This window comes from Calidris pugnax, unplaced genomic scaffold, assembly GCF_001431845.1.
Source record: "Calidris pugnax isolate Ruff unplaced genomic scaffold, ASM143184v1 scaffold24, whole genome shotgun sequence".
Lineage (NCBI taxonomy): Eukaryota > Metazoa > Chordata > Aves > Charadriiformes > Scolopacidae > Calidris > Calidris pugnax.
In genome coordinates, this window is record NW_015090922.1 from 6,861,616 (window position 1) to 6,885,342 (window position 23,727).

At 40.4% G+C, this 23,727-nt stretch overlaps 1 protein-coding gene across 3 annotated transcripts in view; it reads right to left on the minus strand.

Moving 5' to 3' along the window:
• RPS6KC1 (ribosomal protein S6 kinase, 52kDa, polypeptide 1) overlaps positions 1–23,727 on the minus strand; it is a 92,304-nt gene that overhangs the window by 51,611 nt on the left and 16,966 nt on the right. For all 3 annotated transcript variants that reach the window (XM_014951066.1, XM_014951069.1, XM_014951068.1), the window contains 4 exons: positions 22,266–22,381; positions 20,096–20,189; positions 15,669–15,728; positions 14,505–14,867 (listed from right to left, as the gene is read on the minus strand). In XM_014951066.1, coding sequence (XP_014806552.1) covers positions 14,505–14,867; positions 15,669–15,728; positions 20,096–20,189; positions 22,266–22,381 — 633 coding nt within the window. The remainder of the gene's footprint in view (positions 1–14,504; positions 14,868–15,668; positions 15,729–20,095; positions 20,190–22,265; positions 22,382–23,727) is intronic.

The window sequence follows — 23,727 nt, forward strand, 5'->3', positions numbered from 1 at the left end:
GCTCACACAGGGCAAGGAACTGCAAGGATATCTGCTTAACAGCTACTCAACATGAAAGACAAGGCAAGGAACAGGAGAGGCAATAAATTAAACACGCAAATACGCAAACCCTAACAAACAGCAGATAACAGAGACAATAACAAAGGCTGGAACTCATAAGACACTGATCAGTGGACCATGAAAGGAACCTCTGAGTATAACCTTGAAGAAGTTCAACCAGAAACTTCGTAACTGATAAGAAAAAAAAGGGGGATTATTGTGGGTTATCAAGAATGAGTATCATAAAAAAAGGGAAAACTTATTATGGGATGTCTGAGGGAGAACTTACTCTGTAAACCTTGCAGGCAAAACTTACTGTGGGAGGTTTTCAGGGGTGATTGTGGCAATGTATAAGACATGAGATATTTTCGGGCAGGATTAAAGGCGAGGAAAAGGAGGGGTCAAGGTGGAGGAGAGGCACAACCATGAGAAAACAGAGGTGGGAATTACACAGGCTGACTGCACGTAAGCATGCTGCTGGTCAATACGGTTGTCCAACTGAGCCCTTTACCTGATCACCAACGTCTGTCTTATCTTATCATTAAACTCTACTCCTCACTATTTTCTGCATGAGTGTGCTCATTATCCTTTGTGCATAAGATACACCAACAAACTTCAGGCCAGATAAGCAGGCAACTCGGACAAAATGTCTGAGACCTGAATCATGGAGCTGGGGGGCAGCTACCGGAGAGACCTGAACAGGTCCTGAAGCCTTCTCCTAACCAGCCTTTCCCTAACCAGCAGAAGTTCAAAAGAGGCTGGTCTGCTCACTATGGTTATGTAGGTATCTCTAAAGCCAATATCCTTCCGCCTGTGTCCATCTGTTTGTGGTCTACCATGTCCACACAGAGTACATGCAGGTACACACAAGCCCCTCTTAGAAATCTGCTACTGGCTGGAGCCAAAGAAGGGGTAGACTGCAGCCACCTGTCTCCAGCAGCTCAGGCAGGAGGAATCACTCTGATCCTTCAGTCAGCCAGATCTGGCTTGCTTTAACCCTGACTTCTTCATAAAGGAGAAGGAGCAGGTTATCTGACTGCTTAATTTTCCCCTAACATTTTCAAGATGGCAGATAATAACAAAAAACTAAGTACAAGGTCTCTTCAGAAAGTTCATGGAGAGTTCCTCTGCTGTAAGCTCTCAGAGCTGCTGTTTTCCTTCTGCCCCATACAAGAGGGCATGAATCATTGCTCTTGCTTTTATCAATCTTTAAACTCAGAGAGTGAAGAAGGCAGAGGCTCTTTTCCCCTTTATGTTGCCACGGCCTACTACTCGTCCTTGTGACCCTGTTAAAATAAAGACTCCCCCTCTCTTTCATGACTACAAACTACCTAAACACACAGAACCATCACACAGACTCCACAAAGAATAAGTAGAAGAGACTCCAAGCTCTGCTGTAAATGTTGTTATCCACTTCACAGCAGGAAGGAAAAGTGATTGTCACCTCCTTGGACAGAGACACACAGCCCTGCTCTGCAAACACCTTGGACTACACTTGGTTTGGGAAGAAGCTGGACAGGCAGAAATTCAGTGTACTTTTCAGCCTACAATATTATGGATATGTAACAATTTCTCAGTAGTTTCTCTCATTCTAAAGACAGAGGGGACTTTGCACCAGGTCCAGCACCACTAATACCAGCCTCCACTTGGTAGGACTCATGTGGGTAAATTCCCCTAGATGAGACTGCCAGTCTTATTTCAATCTAGGATTAAAAAAAAAAAAACCAAAAACACTCAATTGTTTGAACATGGATTTGGCTTTATCAGAAGAGAATAGATACATTTATGAAATACTGTGTGTGTTGCAATTTCTTTATATGTGACTAATGCTCTTGCTTTCATCTCCACATTTAATCTCACAGCACCATAAAACTTTCTTGTGCCGATCCATGGTGATCACCAACATTCTCTTAGGCACACGAACTGGTAGTCACTCAGGGAAAGCAAGTCATCTGCACAGCAACAATAAACTCTTCAGCCAGCATTTTCCTCAAGCAGACTGGTAGAAAACTGCTAGGATAGTGTCTAAGGCTATCATAAAAGTCAAGCTTACTGCTTAATTGTTAGTTATGTGTATTTAGTTAGGATGTTTATTGCTTTTTCAATGCTTCAGTAATTTTATAGTAATTAACGCAAACAAGCGAGGATGTCCCCTTAGAGCTGTCTTTGTTCTCCCTACTTTCACAAGACATTAATTTCAGTTTTCCTTCTACTTTTCCTTCCTGAGTGATTTGTTAAATAACATTTGCAAACTGTTCACTCATTAAAATCTTCAGTAATAAAAGAGGGTGTGGATTCACAGAGCAACATTTACGCAACAAGTTCTTGCATCTTATTTGTGAATAAGTTCATTAACAATTCAGTCTCTGAATAACTTAACAGGTGGATGCTCGAGTATTGAATTTATGGCAGTGGGATTTTTGCTTTTTATTCTTTATATTAGTTTAACCAAGAAAAGGTAAAAGAAACATTCCAATACAAATTCCCATTTAAACAGCCAATATCTCACAAAAATCTGTAAAGAAAGACAGGGTATGAATTCTAAAAATAAAATTTTTTAAAAGTGTTGCTTAAAAAGCCTTAAACACAGGTTGATGTGTAATAATAAAGACCCCCTTAAACGAAAGATAATCTTTAGCATTTATGTCAAATTTCAGGTCATAGAACTTTTCACTTAAAACCTAATAAATCACTAAAACAGTGCTAGTAGAACAAATCCTTATCTTTGACAGATGTTAAAGCTGTGGTGCAGACTTATGCTGTTTTTTTTCTTTAAAGGCAATATTGCATTTTGCTATGGGATAGTGTTTCTAGCTACACAAAATGTGTACTCTTGAAAGAATCCACTGATTTATTCCTAGTTAAGACCTTTTGATTTAAACACTGTGTGAACATACTGAGCTCCTATTTCCATTCTGTGGTTAGCCCACAATAATCTAAAGAGGTATCTCTCTTTAATTAAAATTTATAACTTGAAAGGCGTTTTTCTTTAAATGGCAGCAAACAGGAAATGTTTAAACTGTGTCAAAGCCTTTGATGAATCTTTACAACTGCTCATAAAAGATCATCCTGCTTAAAATAATATTGATTTTTCATTTATTTTCCTAGATACTAGAAGATTTACGTTTCATCTGATCAGGATCAAAGCTTCTCCCCCCTCCTGATCACTGGGATTAAAACAGCAATGTCATTTTACATGTTTAAAAACTACACTGCTAAAGCAAGATATAAAAGTGTAGCAAGGCTGATCATAGAGACCTTAGAATAAAAACCCCTCAAGATTCCCCGTCTCTCTCCCTCTCTCTCCCTCTGCATTTGCTACGGAGCAGCTGTGCTTCACGCAGATCCACATGAATGAAAATATTAAGGCGAGAAACCACCCACTTAGTTTATTTTCCATATGACTTTCCTGTAATTATTTTGTAAACTGTTCACACAACAATATATAAAAACATCTGCAAAAACAGGTAATTAATGTGTCAAGCCAAACTAATGCATTTTTTATGGTGTCCATGCTTCGTCAACTGTAATTATAACTCTTTTTAAGCAAATGATGATGTGTTTGTTGCAATGTGCAAGTGGTTATTTTAGATGCTCTGTTTACTATTACTGCAAACAGAATATAAAAACTCTACAGCTACTTTGTTGCACATATAAGCCTTCATCTACACAAGCACAAGGCAGGCTGCTCCCTCATTTTCCAAAGGCTTTGCCTGTTTCAAAGAAATAAAAATATCTTAAAATGAAAATTGGCTTTGGAAAGGCTGACCAGGCCACCCGCTGACCAAAGTAACAGTAGCCAGGACATTAGGACAGCAGCCAATGATTTAAAATTTGTTCTTTAATTTTTATTTCTAAGGATGGCTCAGCTACAATATATTTGCAAAAACAGACGTTCCTAACAACATTCAAATGATCTTGAGTGTTCGACAGAGGAAAACCACAAATATCAGAATAATTGTGCCATTGAGTTAATCTGTGACTTTTCTGTTTTATTTCCCATAGTCCACTGATTTGCATGAAGAATACAAAGAAGGAACATTTCCACAGAACAGGTACATAATAGTAGCATCTGGGAAAATAGCAATATTTTTGTTTGTCTTCTACTCAAAAAAGTCTTCTAACCTACACTTCATAGCACCTCAGAAGAGTATATATCTTTGAAAGATCAGCTATCTCAATGTTGAAGTATTAAGTGTTCAGCTCAGTTAACTGTTTACTCAGGCATCAAATCTTTTGTAGTTCTATTGAATAAGAAAATTACTTATGTCCAGATATTAATAGCAAAAAGCTATTGAAGGGGGCCATATCCAATAAACTCAAACAAAAAAAAAAAAAATCTGAGTGGTAAGGACCATGAAAAAAATCTGTCCTTTTCCCTGAAATAATTTGGGGTACTAACAGAACACACCTCACATGCACAGAAGTGCTCTCAAACTTGCCCTGGTCCTTAACTGTTTTCCTCCATAGATCTAGGATGAAGCCATGGGGAAGATGCGTACCTTACCGGATGCTAACAAACAAAGATAGCTCTAGTCACCATTTGCCACTAATATATACAATATCCCACATTCAGTAAATTAGGGTATACAGCACCCACTCAGAAATTCTAAATATTCCTTCCTTCCTTTGTGTCTGACCACCTCCAAATCATCCCTCTCTGGGCATTACAGATTTTCCTCAGGAGGAGCCAATCTGTCAGGACAACCTCAGTGCACTCCCTGCCTAACGAGCTGCTTGACCAGGGTGTGGATATTTCCACAGAAAAGGTAAGGCTAAAAAGTTAGCATTAGCTGTCCCCAGTCCTCTGTAACCCCCATATTCTAAATCTTCCTGCTTTTCTCTCAGAGTTACTAAAAATATATGTGGGCTGCCTTTATTATAAGAAGATATCAGAAGAGATTTGCTCCAGGAAGGAATGTCCTCTTGCAGAACAGGCTACAAGGAACTCATGGGAGACTGCCTGTTGTGCTAACCCCAAACTCCATGTTCTTAACAATTTAAACAGTAAAACTTTCTCTAAATACTGAAATCTTCAATGAAACATTTATAATTGCCAAATCTAACAGCTATAATACCATTTTTTATTTTTAAAAGTTTCTTTATCTTCTTCACAGTCTTCCTGCACATATCACCCAGCTGGATTGCTGGATTTTTCAAAGATGTGCTCTCTATAAAAATGCAAGGGAGTAAGCCTTAAAAGATTTATTTCTTCTCACAATGAAAAGAGGTTTAGCAGCACCTTCCTTATTAGTGGGCAGCCCAGCTGTTATTTTTGCCTAATTGGTTCAAGAGGACCTCTGTTCTTCTTAGGGCAAACACTTCTTACATCATGTGAAGCAGACTCCTTTGTCCATATTAGCCAAACAAAAGCTCAGGCACACCGTAAGTGACAATGCGACTCATAATCCAGCACAGGTTTGTGACCACTTTGGACACAGTTTTATAACCCCAAAATTTATTTCAGGAAGGGGAAGAGCTGCTGATTTTGGAACAAATCTCCACAAACTTTCACAGAAGAGTAGGTAACCTTTAATTTTCAAACAATAACTTAAGTGAAATGTGGCAGGTGCTGGGGTAGATGGACACTTCAGCATCAAGGAAAGATGCTATAGATTTTAGCAGCAGGTGGCACTTTGCAATTGTGAAATAAGCCTGCTAGCTCATCATCTCTAGTATGCTATATATTATATTAATGATGAGTTCCTTTGAGGTGGTGGCCAAATTCTGCAGCTGAAAAAAAACCTGTAAATATTAAAAAATAATACCAAGGTTAAGCCCATTATGGTAAAACACTTTGAAGTGAGCTTTTTTCCCTTTTTTTTTTTTACCATTTTGAGCGTGTCAAAATTTATTAAAATGCACCACATCTATCAGAATAATTTTTTCTTGCTTTTTTGAGATTCAGGACAGTACTGTACTCTAGCAACCAAGAAGAAAAAAAAACACACTTAAAATGTAAACCTCTCATGCTGAAACACAAATGCATGACAGTGAGCGAACACCTAAGAATTCTTCTTTCAACTTTCCAGTGTGCACATAACTATTATGTCTGCATTTTATATCTCATCTTCACCTTAGGTTGCTTGACACCTTTACAGATCTACACTTCCTGTAAAGTTACCTATTCTGCATCCTGTAGAAAAGCTAAGGTTACACATCAGTGGTGTAGATGTCTAGGTAAACACCTCTCTGGGGAAAAAAAAATGGTTGGCATATGTGCCACAGTTAAGATAATAGAAGAATGGTGTGGGTGAATGGTATGATGTTTGAGTGACCAGTAAAGCAGGAGTCAGTGACACTCAACATAATAAGAAACGTAACTTTGCAGAAACAGTAATCAACCAATATCTCATGTTAAGTCCACAAGGTGGTGGTAGCTTTTCATGAGCATGTGTGACTATCTGGAAAAAACTAAAATGAATGGTCACAGAGCACACACCATTTCAGGGAGGAAAAGCTTAACTTCCCACCCATCTGCTAAAACTTGTAGTCCTCAACTGCAAGGTATTTCACCGAAGTAAGACTTCATACTGTGAGAAATGTTCTTGAACACTGTCCTGTAAAACTACATAAGAATAAGAGGAAAAAAAACCTCCTGTGAGCATTGCAAGCCAGAAGGTCAAGCAGTGGCATCTTAGCACAGATGAGGAAACAAAATGGTGACAGCAGCAGCAGGTCCTCCAAGACAAGCATCACAGGAACAGAAGGACAGCATTGACTGTCAGAACAAGGAAAGAAGTTTCACAGGCCATCACCACAGAGAGGAAAAGATTTTTCCAAGTTCTCTGCACTTTTCCTTCTTAATTAAAAGGACGAGTCAAAATTAGAATTAGCAACCACAAACATTCCTTGTTTCAGAGCAGAGGGAAACCAGGCACACTCAGTAAGAACAAGTTACTGTAGTTTGAAGCATAAAGTATTGCAGAATAAAAAAAAGAAAGATGAAAAAACAATTATGAGATTTATCAATCCTGATGGCCTAATAGTACTCATATCTATGTATTAAATGTAATTCATATGTACTGTTATATAACACTATGGGAAATGGTATCTTTCCATGAGCAATCACTAAAATCTCTAAAACAGAAGAAACAGCAGCAAGCCCTGTAGAGATCAAACCTATACTAGTCCTTCTACCTCTGAAGTTAGAAAGGCTATTTTAAGATATTGGAAGGGAAAAGAGGGAAAGAGGACAGCAAAAGAGAAAAGGAGGACGTGAAAAGAGAGAAGCTGTATATGCAAGAGCTGGGGGGAGAAGGGAAGGGCAGTAATCAGAGCACTCAATATCATGCAGCATCATGCCCTTAAACATCTCTCTGCCATTTTTCTATTCCAGCTAGTAATTTGCCTCAGTTCACCTACAGTGCCCAAGGCATTTAATTCTGCAGCCAGAGACTTCAATTTTCTCTCTTAAGGACAGAAGCAGCCCTGCAACCCAGAGCAGTCTGTTCTGTCTACACTGTATGCTGGAAGAAGTGTGGAAAACCTACTAGGTCTTCTGATGGGAGGCAGAAACCCCACATAGCAACAGTCAAAAAAAGATTAATGCACTTAGCTGCAGCGAAGTGCTGGCTAACAAGAGCTGAGATAAAAGGCTGTGCAGGCAGGAAGAGATGTCTGTCAAAGAAGCCGGGCACAAGCAGCAACTTGGCAAGAAGCTGCTATGAGGACAGATTCAGAAATCTTGGAAAGGTCAGATCAACACCAAGCCAATGCAGCTAGCTGTGTCCTCCAGAAGAGGGAAGAAAGGACAGATTTTTAAGGTCCACCTTGTCACATATTATTCATTCTTTAACAGCCACACGCTAAGCAACCACATTCAGAGTCATCTCTGCATCATGCCCTACATGTTGGCTTGTAGGTATTGCTACAAGTCACCTTTACATGTATTGTGAGGCTCCAAGCTGTGGGGCAGGTACAAAACTCCAGACCTTGATCAGCCTCTTGGTGCAGAGAAGTCTTGCCATTTAAGTGGAACTTTGCCTTGAGTATTCCTTTACATAGTTGAATCTGGCTGTATTTATACATTAACCAGCTTCACAATACTTTACAGGCAGATCTTGTATTTTACTGCTTTGCCACAATTAAGTGTTTAAACCCAGTACTTCTGCATATGGAATGACATCACTCAGGGTGATCTATCCAGCATCTACTGCACGGTGATGGATCCTATAGGACTAATCTGCTCTGAAGCTCTGTAAGGTCTGCAATGGGCTTAGAAGCCAATACACTTGAGTTATAAACAGCTTGTAGCCCATGTTAGCACGGGTTACAGCATTACTGGCAGTGCAGTGGGATTAGATGACTTTTTTTTTATTTTTTTAAGCAAACTGCAGCATTTCTAACATTCCTTCTTAATCTAGCTGCTTGTTAATAGACAAGTCTTCTCAGAAACATCTAATCTTCTGAAACAGCAGCTGTCATTTCAAGGTTGTATGAAGCACTAGGAGAGAGGGAGCACTTTGTATAGTTGCTTAGAAAGCCCAACTCAAACAGTCCTACAGCATCCTCCTACAGCAGGAAACAGAGGTGGTTTTCAGCTCCTTCAGCAGGAACCAGGGCAAGAAGTTTTTGCCCTGACTGGTTTCAACCTCAGTGGAAGTGTAAAGCCACAACAGCGAATAAAGCTTGTGATGATACACCACAGGAGCACGCAGGTCTGATATCAGGTGGGGAAGAATTACAGTTCTGTCAGTCACCCCGTCATTACCCTTTCCCTGTGGGGCCCAGCACAACTCTAAGGTTTCCCTGCAGACATCAGCTCACACCTCAGTGCATCTTCTCAGAAAACAGGTCTGTTGTTTCCTCAAAGACGTTGCTCCAATCGGGCACAACTGCTGGGTAGCTCAGAAACAGCCTAAGAGATAGTTACTCTCAATAAGAAACACTACTCAGAGGACTTAACAAGTGAAAGGAATTTAAAATAGCTACGATCTTCTAACAGAAGTTGTCTTCATAAATGTCATTCAACTTCAAAAGCAAAGGTGCTTTTCACCCTGGAAGCCAGAAATGCGCTCATGGAACAGCCATGGCTCCTCTTCCCCTTTTCATAAAGCACTGTCTTCTTGGCATTCTGTCAAGCATGCTCCTGTTTGCATCCCTGGCTCCATCACAAGTTCAAATCATAGCCCATCATAATCCCAGTAATTAGACACAAGTTGGTTTGCTTTCAGTATATCCAAAAATATCATCTAGTTGTCCAAAGTATTCCCAGCATTTCATTGTATATGCATTTCTGGGTTAAAAGTCAAAGTCATTTTAGCAAGGTTCCAATAATTTGTGTAATTTTTGCTCCAGCTCTGTTTACTGGATAAACATTAAAATAACACACAGCAGTGCAAAACTGACATTCGCAGCCCGCTTTCAAAGACACCAGCAGCTTATCTAGAAGTTGTAGATACCTAATGCAAAATACAGATACCTAGAAAACAGCTTGTGGCTGCTAAGCTGTGGCTTAAGAGTCACCACATACTTCATGCAACAAGGTCCATGCTGCCTAGCTGAACCAGCCCCCTAAAACAAATAAATATTCACTGTGCCCAGCCACAGCTGCTACACATGTGAAAACAAACACCCCAACTCTCTGACAGACTAAATGGATCATCTCCCTTCAGATGTTAATGTGTAACACAGAGCCTTGCATGTAACAGACCAGCAACGAACACGTTTGCTTTCGAAACCACATGGAACAGATCCTGTACTTTTCTACATGAATTAGACTGTCCAGATTGTGAAGCTTTCTTGCTTCATCATGTGCCTGAAGTTACTGAAACCCGGTAACAAGCAACAGTGATAACTCTGTGTTTGTCACACAGCTCAGACTGCCCAGATCCATAATGGATATAACGTGAGAACAGCTGGAGCTGGAACAAGAGGAGCAGTTTATACCAACAGAGCTCCCCCTTTAATTACAAAAAACTCTTTCCATAATTTCAGCCTCCTGATCTATTTTTTTCCTAACATAAACTATGCCCTACACCAAAGTCAGGGAAAGCACTACTTCACACAAAACCCAGTTAACTTCCAGCCTAGAAGTTGGTGGCTTGCTATCGATTAGTGCATTTTTTCGATCACTAGGCCTGAAGCAATGCATTGACCTCAAAGTGCTCTGACATGCTAACAAAACAAAGGAACAGCTATAATTATAAGCCAAAGTTTCTATCAGTTAGTATACTCAGTATGCTTAAAAAGGCAGAAGATTTGAATTCCAGAAGGTTTTAGCTCATGGAGAATTGTTTAACAATCCTACGCAACCCTTACAGACCTGCCTTCCAAAAGTTCCAAAATCCTGCACACAGCAATGCCCAGGAAATGCAAGAGGGGCAGCAGAATCAGTACGTATTCAGAGGAAAAAACGATGGTAGCCATTCCCTCTGCACACAAGGGAGCTCTGGAATAAATGAAGTTGGGAGATACAAAAGGCACAGGTAGTTCAATGGATTGTCCAAGGGCTCCGCTGTCAGTCCAAGAATGTGTTCTCCTCCTTCCCACTGACAAACACATTTAATATTAATCACAGAATCACAGAATATTCATGGTTGGATGGGACCTTGGAGATCAAGTCCAACCCAAGATGTATAAAGAGCAGATGCCCAGAGTCCAAGGTATACACCAGCTTCTCAGAGCACAGACGGCATTCATTCCCCAAGTGACATGCAGATCAGGCCTTTTGGCAGGACAGTGAACAGGACGTTAAAAGATTTAGTACTGAAACTCTGCAAAAGACTAGCAAAGGAAAATTCATATGCATCTTGCACAGTATAATTGACACTGCTAGAACCTGTGAGAGCATGAGCACACAGCTGGAAATGAAGTCAAGATGGCGGCCCAGAAAGCCAACTGCATGTTGGAAGGGGTCCAGCGGAGGGCCACGAAAACGATCAGAGGGCTGGAACACCTCTCCTACGGACAGGCTGAGAGAGTTGGGGTTGTTCAGCCTGGAGAAGGCTCCAGTACCTGAAGGGAGGCTGTAGGAGAGGTGGGGAGGGACTCTTTATCAGAAGTGTAGTGATAGGACAAGGGGTAATGGTTTTAAATTGAAAAAGGAGAGATTTAGATTAGATACTGGAAAGAAATTCTTTACGGTGAGGGTGGTGAGACACTGGAACAGGTTGCCCAGAGAAACTGTGGATGCCCCACAGGTGTTCAAGGCCAGGCTGGATGGAGCTTTGAGCAACCTGGTCTAGTGGGAGGTGTCCCTGCCCATGGCAGGGAGGTTGGAACTCGATGATCTTTAAGGTCCCTTCAAACCCAAACCATTCCGTATGATTTCTTTGGTGTAACCTGCCTTGTCCAGTGTTAGTGCCATCAGCTCAGAGAGCTGGGAAGCTGTCGGGGGCCTAACGGACTGAAATGTGCTCCGACTGCCTTTATGGAAGCCAGCTACTTCAAACTAAACAACACAAGTCTATAAATTTGCAGTAATAAACTTACTCATACACAATTTTGTCAAGGCAGCCTTAAGAAGTAAGTATCCAGCCTAAAGGAGCAGCTGGCGAAAGCAACAACCCTTATCTTTCAGATACATCTAACCAGCTTACAGAGGCATTAGATTTCTGAGGTGATTCTGAGAGAAGTTTCAAACACAGAGGATGGAAGATGTTTCTTTTTTCCCCCGGTACATTGGTTACGTTTCCAGATTCCAATTTTTAGGTGTCAATTTCTATTTTCTTGGTGCCACCACGTGGCAAAGATATGTATTACCCTTCTACATGCAAAAGCCACTTCCAGTCCATTCCAGAGAGGCCACACATTCTGCAAGGCCTGTACAGTGAGAGGTAACATCCCTTTATACGGAAGTATATATGAACACTGTGTTTCACTTTCAGATATTACAAAGGCTTATTTAGACAAAATAGGCTCAAAATAATCAATGGCAGAAGAGCAAAGGCATTTTGTAAACTGCACCATCCTTCTTTGAAAGGAGCACATTATTATCCACGTGAAATACATAACCAGGGGTGTTTAAATAACTGAGGTGATGAGGTTAAAGGGGTTTTTTATTGCAACATACAGTGAATATTCACATATCAATGCTAAACATATCACCTTCACAAAGTAGCTAGATTAGGAAGTGTGATAAAAATAGTTATTCTTTTGTTGTTGTTTTGGGGTGGTTTTTTTACTGTCCTCACAGATCATGAGAAGGTATATATTTTTAGGAAGGCATATGAATTAGCCTTGTCTTTATAAAAAGGGCATCAGCATCTCCCTGCCAAATTCCAGGAGGTCCAAAAAGAACAGGACACAAAATTATATGGATCTACCCAAAGTAAGTTTGCAGCAGAGCACAAAGACTCATTTGCTTTCCACCCTCACAGCTGTGCTGTGCAACATGGAACATGTAACACAGAGAAAGATGAGCTGACTGCTAGGAACTACCTGTGTACTTTTATGCCAGTTAAAAAGCAACTTGTTCCCATTATCCCCTCTCCTGTGCTGTAGAGATGCAATGTCAGGGACAGCACAGAAGTTGCAGGTGCTGGTTACACATCTTCAACCATCAGGAACATCTCTACCCACACAGAGGCACCACCACTATAAATTTATTAATAACCCCCACTGAACTGAGTGGCATCAGGGAAACAGGGCAGAATATCACACTTTTCTATGACTCCTTGAATTTTTTCCTAGCATGAAAAGTATGGATACCAGTGGGTGAGAGAAAAGGATTAGCAGTTATCTGAGGTCGCTGGATAAGCTGCTAGTCAACAGCAAAGAAGCAAAGGTCCATAAAAGGAAACGCTAGCAAATATAAGTAAAAAGCTCAACCCACTCTAGTTTAACAAGTTAGTAAGCACCAGTTGAGCGAGTCACCTACAACACATGCAAGAAAAGCCTTTCACAACTTCAAGGTAAACATGTTACCATGAGTATTACCATGGATTCAAAGCCAACATGTTTAACCACTGCCAGGAGTCGAGCACGCGTGCACAGTCACCACAGCTCAGCTGATGTGAACCAGCCTGACTTGTGTTCATGCCCTAGCAGTTTGTAACTGTTTAACAAAGAAAGCTTTTTGAGGCTGAAACTTGAACTGTCACTTTAAAACTGCATCATTGCAGTCTTGCATAATCACAAGAACAAAAGTAAAGACACTAAGACCATAACTGAATTGCACACAGGTCTATGAAGAACCGAATTAGCAAAGAATAGCTTGGCTCTCCAACGGAAGGACTGCCAGCATATTCAACATCAAGAATGAAAAGCATTTTGACAACACAGGCAAGGAAAGACACGATGCTATTGAAAGCCACATCAAGCAGCAAAGCAGCAACCCTACTGACATCACTGGGACTTGAAAAGAAAGAGGTGGATTCACTTTTGCCCAAAAAGTGTAAGGCACTTTAAGCAAAGGCTATGCACCTATCTTGGCCCACACCTCTAGTTTTTTTATCAGTAACCTATCCCTTTTTTTTTGCCAGGCCCTGTTAAAGCAGCTCAGCAGGTAACTTCCATTCCTAGAACTGTTCCGAGGTCTGGACCACTGCTGTGCATCATACTGAGATGCAGCAAAGGCTTCTGCTTGTGTGTGCTTTGGTACATTAGCATTTAAATTCAGATCTGGAGCAGCATAATGCATCTGTGCTGTATACCATCAAACAAAGGCACAATTCTAATCTTCCTCATTTGATCTGTGTGGGACAGAAGCACAATACACAGACCCTGACTTCACTCCAGGAAAGAACAAATCTTTTCCTGTGCTTTATAGTTTTAAGCCATTGTTGGACAAAATGCAAATATATGAGGTTATCACTCTAGATTCTCAAGAACTAACGATAGAAAGGGAAAAAAATTGTTCCCTGACTGACATGGTGCAAGGACACTCTGCAAAAATTTGTATGTAGTTGCATCTGGTCAGTTAACAACAGCTTTTGCAAACATATAGACACACTAAAGCCTTTTGAAAAAAAAAAAAAATAATCCTATTTTCCTCTAGCAGTGCAGGCACGTAAGTTTGTATGCATCCTTCAGCTAGAAAAGGAGAACAGTTCAGTGGAAGAAGCAAGAGGCTGTGAGCCAAGAATAGTTCTAATCCTGTTGTGATTGGGAAGTTAACCTGAGTCTGCCTCTCCCCATGCGTAAAATGGGGATAATTAATCCTCACTTAACCATGTAAATTAAATAATGTTTCAACAGTGCTGCAAGTGCCACATATTAATTAATGCCTAGGTAATAAAAAGGAAAGAGGCAAAAGTGGAGCACTTTGCTACTTACCTTCAAGCTGAAGGTTGTGCCACAATTTTCAAGTACGAGATATTTGGCACTTGGAATTATCTTAGAGGGAAAGATTTCTCTCTCATATGAGCAGCAGCTCTCAAGCACATGGAAGCCAGGCACACATCATTCTGCATTTCATATCACCTCTTTGCAACAATGGTTAAGCTGATGTTAACTAAGGAAATGCCACAAGGAAATACACATAACCAAAGGTACGGCAAACATAATGGGAAGATCCATACCTTGAACACCTTCCAGAAGCAGATCAACCCCTTTCCTATAAAAGCTGAAGGCAGCTTCATAATCTTCTTCCTCCTCCTTCTTCAAGGCCAGTTTTATCAACTCGCCTGCTTTCTCCAAGTAGTCTTGTTTGCCATGCTTGGGTTTTAAGCTTCCAGTAAACAAACTATGGCTTTCCCTCTCTCCTTCAGGTTTGCTCCACTCCTGCTCAGGTGCCAGTGTGCTTTGTACTGGAGGTTCAGAAGCAAAGCAAAGGCCAACAGCTCTACTGGGAGAACTTTGGTTGGATGCCATTCCATCATCTAACTCAGCAAGAGAGTCTACATCGACTGTCAGAGAGATCAGGTCGCTGTCACTGGATAAGCCTGAAAGCACAGTGAGAAAGACAACAGTTATTCTAGATTTCTCATATCCCTTGGGAACCTCCAAAATTCTTTATCCTATCCAAAGATTTTAGTTTTCTTCTCCCTTAGGCAGCTTCCTGAGACTTTGCACACAGAAATTCCCTGCGTGTAAAGCCATCCTAAAAATTACTTTTTAGTACCTGTAGAAACATGCTTTTTAAAATTAGCTACAAAGTCTGTAGACCAACTGGTCTTCACTTTAATACTGGGAATGAAGAGACCAACATCTAACACCCAACTTAAACTTTCAAAGCCTGCTCACAGTTGGGGTCCAGGCATTTACAAAACTAACCCTTTCAGTGTGAGTGCTATTAGAAAAGTCAATCAGCAGGAGCCAAATTACTGTTGCAAGAAGTCCCAACGTACTGTTTTAAATCACAACAGTAAACTAGGAATTTGAATTAACACAGTTACTGTCAGCTTATGCATCATGCAGCATTAACTCACATCTACCATGTATAGCCTTCTTCCATTGCTAACGTGGTAAAATGAATTAGCTTACACCTCTTGCACTGAAATTTGAGCTAACATTTTATTTTACATTTGCTAGAAGCTAGAAGTACTTACTGCAAGCTGACCTTCAGTAACTCAACCACAGCAACTTATCATGGTTATTTGGAAATAAATAGCAACAAGCATATTTTACACATACACCATTTCATACTGTAAGGATTATCATACACAAAAAGCATTCACATGTAATTATGACTTTCTAGTAATTTAAATTCCACAAATGTCATGGAAACAACTTCTAGATCTCACCTCCACATTCGGATTGGCTCGTAAGTGTCACATCATCAAGCCCACTTAAATCCTTTCGAACTGAAAAGGACAAGAATGACAAAAATGTTTCTGACATCCTTTTGTACCACAGATTAGATGTTCACTTCCCATCAAAATGAAAGGGCACGACCCTACTACAGGTAACAGTAGATAAGATGAAACTGCTCTTTGACCAGCTACCAGAGATATCCATTTGGTAACACACCATTAAAATTGTGGAAGTGATATTAGATTTGCCATTTCTTGTTGCCTCTGAGGTTAAAAAACAAAACAAAGGTGCTTGCTTAGGGTGGGCTGATTCAGACCTCAGCACTCCAACTCCCCTAACTCCAGCAGCAGCAGCACTTTAATCCCTATTGCACTGCTCTGATGATTTGCAGCTAAGGAGACTTAAAACACGAGAGTCTTCAAAGCTGGGACCTACACACCACGAAAAAAAAAGCCAGCTTTCAGTCTCAAAAACGTCATTCCAGAATAGTACCCTGCATGAGACATATGGAGCGAGCCACAAATTTGGCAGTGCCACCTGGATATCAAGTAGCAGTTTGTTTTATCACCTTGGCACATGTACCCACTGAGGCAATAAAACAGGCAACAAGGTCAAGACATTTAAGCTGTTTGTACACACAGAGAAAGTAAATTCTGAGCTAAAACCTGGGGTCTGTTTTCTTCTGTATTATCGACAGTCAAGAGTTTATCCACATTATCACGTAAACTGTTCTGACTTATCTTCAAAAGCTTTGTGGCAGTAGTTACCTTTGAGTCAGCTCCTTGCTATCTCAAACTTTCTTTTTGATTTTGCAACTCTAGAGTTGGAGGGAGTTTACAATTTATGGAAGAGAAGTAAGAAGGCACTGTAGAAATATTGCTGTTCTATAAGCTAGCAGCTCCTTTAATGTGAGTGACAGGAAAAAGACATGAAGGAGAACAGATTATCGGCCACTCTTTGTCTGAAAAGCAAGGGACACTGATAGTGACACCAGACTACTTGAGGGGACAGGGTACACAGAAAACAACGCTCCTGATCTTTTCAGGGGAGGGACACAAAGCAAAACGTCCGTGCAGAGAAGGAAACTGCCTTTGTAGCCCCAAGTCCTGCAAGAAAGAAGGCAACATCACAGAAGAACAGTTGGAGGAAGACAGAAGATGCATTAATTACTGTGTTGTTAATGGGTGGCTCACCTGCCCAATTTCAGAAAAGCAAGGTCAAACTTGGGTGTGGGGGACTGAAAATTTATGAAGTAACATTTAGAGGAGTCAAGTTATTGTGTTCAGTGAAGAGAAATTGCTAGCTAGGGAACATACAGGTGGAAGCAGAGCTGACGGATGGACAAAGGGCACAGATAGAGAGAATGAATGGAAAAGCTGGGGGCCTGTAGGAGGTGTGTGCTGGACACCCAGACTAGATGAATTGAAGCAGATTTTAGACAGACCCAAATTCCCCTCCCTACAGTCCAAACAAAACCACGTTTGCTCTTCTCTTGCAGCCAACTTGACCGGAAGCTGTATGAACACAGCTAGCATGGCACAGAGCCCCACCTGATAAACTTTGCTCAAGGTCAGGTTTAGAACCCAGGTCTGGCATCACACAACCAGAGTCATGAGGCTTCCAACCAGCCCGAGGGGCAGGAAGAATCTGCACTGCATATGCTTATTTCTGGGAAGATAATGTGAACACGGTAAAATAGAAGTGGGCCGGGGGGATAAGAATGAAAAAAAAAGATGAGCTTTCCAATTAATTTCTCTGTAGAATTTAGCTATTGGTATAGAAAGACTTTTGGAGAGGAAGTTGGACATTTGAACATTACCCATTTACCCAGAGAGGAGTATAGAGTGACTTTGTCAGGAATATTAGATTAGTATAATGATGCTGACATTGAACATAAATTTCTGTACTTGTCTCTGCCTTGTGCAATTTCACCAGGTATATGAGGAGTTAATGCAGCTTCCAAAAATTTTTGGAAAGCCTGGATAACCTGGCCTCTTGAAAAGCAGGTGCCTGTGAAAGCATGAACTGCCAAATTGTTTTTACAAGCAAGATACTTATCACTTATTTTGGTAGAAAAACGTTTCTCCTACTATCAGTTTGCATCCTCTACCATTAAGGTGCACCCCTCCTGCAAAACGAACTTTGCCTGAAAAGAGCAGATGCAAGTGAGAAAACACCACCCACCCTTATAAGCAAACAGCAGCACCTGTTAAGGAACAGGTTTAATGCTTCTCAGTACAACAGCTTGAAGGAGCAGTGCCCACGTGGAGACCCTTGAACGCTCACAAAAACTAACACAGTGAACCAGTCACGGTCAACTGGGATAATCAGACTGGGAAAAATTAGATGCAGGCAGGGTGCCCTGAGGAGAGGACTCGGAGCTGAGTATTGCCACTGCCATCTAGAGGACTTAAAGACAGATGTTTCCTTCTGTCCTGTCTTCTCGCCCAAAGTTTGGTTTCAAACATAAGAAAATATGAGCTGGAAGCACACAGGTTTTTAGAAAATGTGACTTCACGAAAGTCTCATTCAGCATCTGGAAATCCTGTGTTCATAGTTGTTGCAAGTATCCCCTAAAAGCACTCCAGCCAATTCAGAAGAAGGGTATCAAAGAAATTTTCTACTTTACAGCATATTTTTTTTCTTTTAAATATTTTATCTCACATAAAGGAAGTGGTTTTTTTCTAAAAATGAGGCCCTTGTGAATAAAGAATAGAAGCATGAAGCACTTTTTCTTTTATAAGGCACAATGTAAAATGGGTGCATTGTCAGAATCTGGAATGTTAAATTTCACAGAAATTGTGCCCCTGTAAAAATAATTACCAGTATCTATGATAACTGTGTTCTGTAATTAAACAGCCCTTCACAGAATGAAACGGGGCGGGGGGGGTATTAGTTCATTAACGTCACAGAAGATACTACAAAATAAAACACAGAACTCACTGCACATGTAGAATGTATTCTATAACTAAGCACAAAGTTATTGACACTGAGAGATGTCAACAGGAAGTCATACAACCTCAAACAAAAATAAACAAAGAACTAGAAAACACAAGCAGTTCTTGTCACTCAAGCAGAGATTTACCAAAGCAAGTCCTATGCCAGAAACAGACCTGTGGATATTAAGTAGTTTAAAAAAAAAAAAAAAACACACCTCCAAAATAAGCTTAATAAGTATTTGTATAATAATGTGCATTTATACATGTGTATAAAACAGTTCCAAAGGAAAATCTGAAGGGTTGGAAAAGAATTTCTTAGAAGTCACAAGGACCCAAGCATAACTCAGAAATACATAAATATCTAAAATACTGCATGGTACATGGCAGATGATTATACACAGAGATGCTTAAGCTAGTTCAGCCTCCAGAGGCTGGCAAGAAGCCCCAGCACAGTATTTACTTGGGCTGACTGTCCCTAACTTACAGCCATGCCATTATTTAGTGAAAGTGAAGAACCACTAACATGACTCTGCACGTGGTATCCAAGCCATCCATGTGCATCTTTTAAATCATGCTAAGGAAATGCAAGCTTCAGAAAAGGGGCACACACTCCATTGACAGAGCACAACTAGAGAACATTATCAAGTTAAGGGAGGGATTTCCAGTTTTCAGTTGAACACTGCCCACGCTGGCTCTAACACCCGACCACTCCGACTTTCAAGAATAGGGAGATCTTCTCAGGAAATGAAAATATTCTGGCATCTTTTTTGTAAGAGACTTAAAACAACTTGCTTATCTTCGTGAGCCCCTCAGTGGGCTTTAACATTCACAACATATGTTCAATCCAGAACACATACCTAAACTTTTAAGATACGATACTAAGTCTCTTCTGGATTTTATTAAGCACTGAAAGCATGGTGACACCCAGAGCATGAACAGTTGAATGAGATTCATGAGATTCATGAGATTAATTAATGAAATTAATGGGGCAGTTCAAATCTTAGCCCTATTTTTTTCTGCTCTAGGCAAAACCAGACAGTCATCTTTGTATTTATTGATCAACCTCAAGATGGTTTTTAAGTTCTCTGCAAATTTTTACAGCTTGAGGCTAGAGTCATGATTAGTGGTGAACACTACCACATTGTTTGCCCAACCTTTTGGAAGCAGGCAGGACTATGTACATTTAAAAGAGAGGGCTAGGTTCAGTTAGCACCAAAAACATTTATTTTTGAGCGACGGGGCACTAGGACTTCTAGGATGGACTAGACAAACTCCCAGAAAACTTCCTGTTGGAAGCAAACTTTCAGTAGTGAACTGTTGAGCCCAAATTCTCTGTTGTTAATCCCAGTTTCAGCATTTCTGTCATAACAAACAAATAGAAATCGGATGCCAATGCTCCTACAAATATACTACTTGTCGTTTATGTGCTGCTTTAAAACAGACCACATTATAGGGTTACATGAGAAAAGAAAGCAAACCTTCAGAGCTGCAGTCAGAGAGGTTGTCAGTAAGAGAGTCAGACAGAGGCTCAACAGGACCAATCAGTTCAGACCCATCGTGTACCTCTCCACCCTGAAAAGAAAGAGGGAAAGGAATTATTTAGGTTCTGTGCTATATGGAAAGTCTCATTATATAGCAGTGATAGTCAAAATTAAATTTCCTAACCAGTGAATGCTCCATTACTTTAGAGTTAATGCATTTAATTAAACTAGGTAAACCTGCAAAATTAAACAAGGGGTTTTGATTAGGCCATGTTTGTTGCCACAAACTGTTTAGGTATCTAAACAGCTACTGCAGCTTCTGTGGTGAGTAACAAGAGTCCTGAACCATACAGGCTGCAGCAGGTCTGCCTGCGAACCCCAGAGTTTAACAGGGGGAGAACAATGATGTCCCTGCTCTCTTGTGGTACACACAGTCTGTACCCTTCAGTGGTGTTCCCAAGCTCAGCAGATCCCTCACACAGGAGTGTTTGCTCACCAGAATAATGTCCTACCAATGACCCACTATCTTGAGCTCAGTCACAGGCAAGACTGGACAAACAGGGAAGACAGGCCAGGGCCAGCACAGGCCACAGGACACTATTCCCTCCCAAGCTTGGAAGGAATCAAGAATAAGAGAAGTAACAACAGGAACAATTAATTGCACAAGAAACTATCTAAGTGTTTTGTTTGTTGTTGTTCTGTGCTGGTTTTTGGTTTTTTTAATGTCTGCTTCGCATCTCAGGTGCACACTTTCCAGGCAACTTTATTAGAAACTGCACGATTTCCAAGGCAGTGTTACAAATGGGCATAGCTAATCCATCTTGAACTAGCCCAGTGCATTTTCACACTAGCCAGCCCATTTTTCTGGAGTCAATAGTGCAGAGATATACACAGCACTCCCTTCAGCTGTTGCTAAGACTTCATTGTCCAAGTCCATCGCTCCATGGCTATTTGCACAAAAAACTGCAAAGGAACAAACCCCGCCGTGAGCAGAGCTGAAAGACACGGGCTGAGCTGGTGACTGATCAAAACCTAAGACTTTCTTACAGGGAAACATGAGACAACGCCAGCTAACAAATGAGCCTAAACCATTACCCTTCTGTAACTCCCCTTGTGGACCTACTTGCTCTTATAAAACTTAATGCCTTTCTATATTGATTCATTGTCTTACGAAGCCAGAGAAGTTCCTTTGCAAGACTAAAATTCATACTTTTGTTTGGCAAAGGAGAGGAAAAGAGCTCTGAATAAATACACAAAACCACAGAACAGAAATATTTCCAGAGAACTGAAAAAGTGCAAATGCAAATAAACTGAAAAGTGAAAGATTCTAACTCAATCTCACATTCATCGCTGCCAGCAAAGCTTAAAGAAAATTAAGTATTTTAAAGGGCTGTGCAATAACTGCCTCATAAAAACAAGTTTGGATTTTTGTCCGTTGTTGTAATTTTGCTTATGCACATATAACATTTAAATATACTTAACACATTCAATACTTGAGTCCCCATTTCAGCCAGATGAGCATTTCCTTAATTCCACAGAGTTACTATCATGTTTACATGTAAATTCATGCTTATGTGTTTCGTAGAATGTTGCACTAAGCTAACTAAGCTACTGAAAATAAAGAGGTTTGAAGGAACTAACGAAAACAAACTGCTTCAGATGTAATAAAGCCAAAGTCTGGATGAACAACGTATTGTACTAAACTGTATTTTGGAGTGGTTCTCACAAGACTGTACATGCAGCATATTTGACTAGATACACGCCTCACTCGTTGGCACGGACTTGAACCCCTAACAGGCCATAAGGAAACAAATCTAGACAGTCTTTATTCCTTTGGTTTGAAACTATAAACACCTACATAAAATATAGAAACATGACAATATTTTTATTACTACCCCGCTGAACACCTGCATTTAACATCAGAGGTTTTGTTCATCATCCCATAAACAAAAATTCCAAATCCCTTCATCTGAAGTTCCTGTAAAACTTTCCACTTTGTAGAGGTGTGGCATGGGGTTTTTTCGTAAAGCCACATTTCTTGAGTCATTTCACAAAGCACGGCAAGATCAGCTCACTGTCACTCCACGGTTTATAAAGTAAATCAGAATCAGCACTATACTTTATATATATCAGTAAAATGCAAACACTTCTGCAAATACTAACAAACCTTAAAAAAATCTTCAAGCTGTTTGCTGTTATAGAGAGCAGGGATATTAGCAGAAAACTGCAACAGATCTTCAGCGCATTGCCTTCTTTCTTCTATCACAGTTTCATCAAACCGCCCTGGAAGAGAGACACGGATTGACAGTTTTAGAAACAACTACACATTTATTTTGCAACAATAACCACCACGAAAAAAATAATAATAAAAAAAAAACCCACCAAGACAAAAGCAACCTTCTGGAGACAATGCCCTGAGTCTATGAAAGTCATTCCAATGCTTCAGGAGAACATAGCAAATCTTCAAACTTCCTATTCTCAATTATCCCTAGTCCCATCTTCTGCAATCCACTCGGATGATGAAAGCTGGCAGCTACGACAAGAATTCTTCGCCCTCTCATCGTAAGAATATGTGAGGCAACACTCTTGATTAGCCAAGAGACACTAACGGATGTCCAGTGTTATCTAACAATAAATGATACATGCACAATTTGACAATATGCCAGTCAGTGTCAGCCTTGATTACGGCCCAAATCCTGTAAGGAGCTGAGCGTTCTTCACATATTCTCAAGAACAACGCACAATATGAGCAAATAGTAAACAAAGTATTGCTAAAAGCCCCCAAACAGGTCATCAATTCCAAGGTGCCATTTATGGCAGTGACAGAGTGTAGGGGAGATGGTGAAGCCCTCCTACCAGGCACTGAAGCCTTCCTCTGAAGTAGCTCCATGCAGACAAAGTTTCATCTCCTCCTAGATTCAAGAGGTAAGCAGAGCCAGGAAGCAGCTCATTTATCAAAACGTATGATCCTTCCCTTTTCCCTACCCAGCACCCAAGACATTTCAATTTGAAAAAACATATTTAAAAAACAATCCCACAGTTCACCTGAGAGATTTGCTTCTCAGGAGAAAGAACCCTTGGATTGCTACCTTAAATTCACATTCTTCACAATTGCACACAACTTATTTTAGCTTTTCATATCAACATCACTTTGTTGTTGAAATAGTTACAAGTTTACAAAAGGAAAAGGGCAGAGGTTAACAGTAATAATTGGAGGAGAATGGAGCAGATATTGGAACAGCTATACAGAGGGAAAAAAAGGACTGGGAAGACAAGTTCAAGAAACAGTGTTGCTAAAACAGCATGACCAGAAAAATAAGAACCACCTGTGACAGCTCTGTGGCATTAACCTTTGAAGAGGACAAAAGAAACATTGAATACAGAAGCAGAATTCATTTATAATCAGAGCAAGCAAAAAAATAATCCCAGAAGAAAGTATCAAAGCAGGATTCTTTCCAGAAATTCTTCAAGTAAATAGCTCCTGCCCATGTGGCACCAGAAAAAAGAAAATAAAACTAGAAAGACACACACATGCTCACAAGATCACAAACAAAGCTTTTGGGGGTTATTTTTCCACAAAAGGAAAGGAAAGACTTCGTTGGGCTAATTTGCAGCTGGATCAGTTCTGT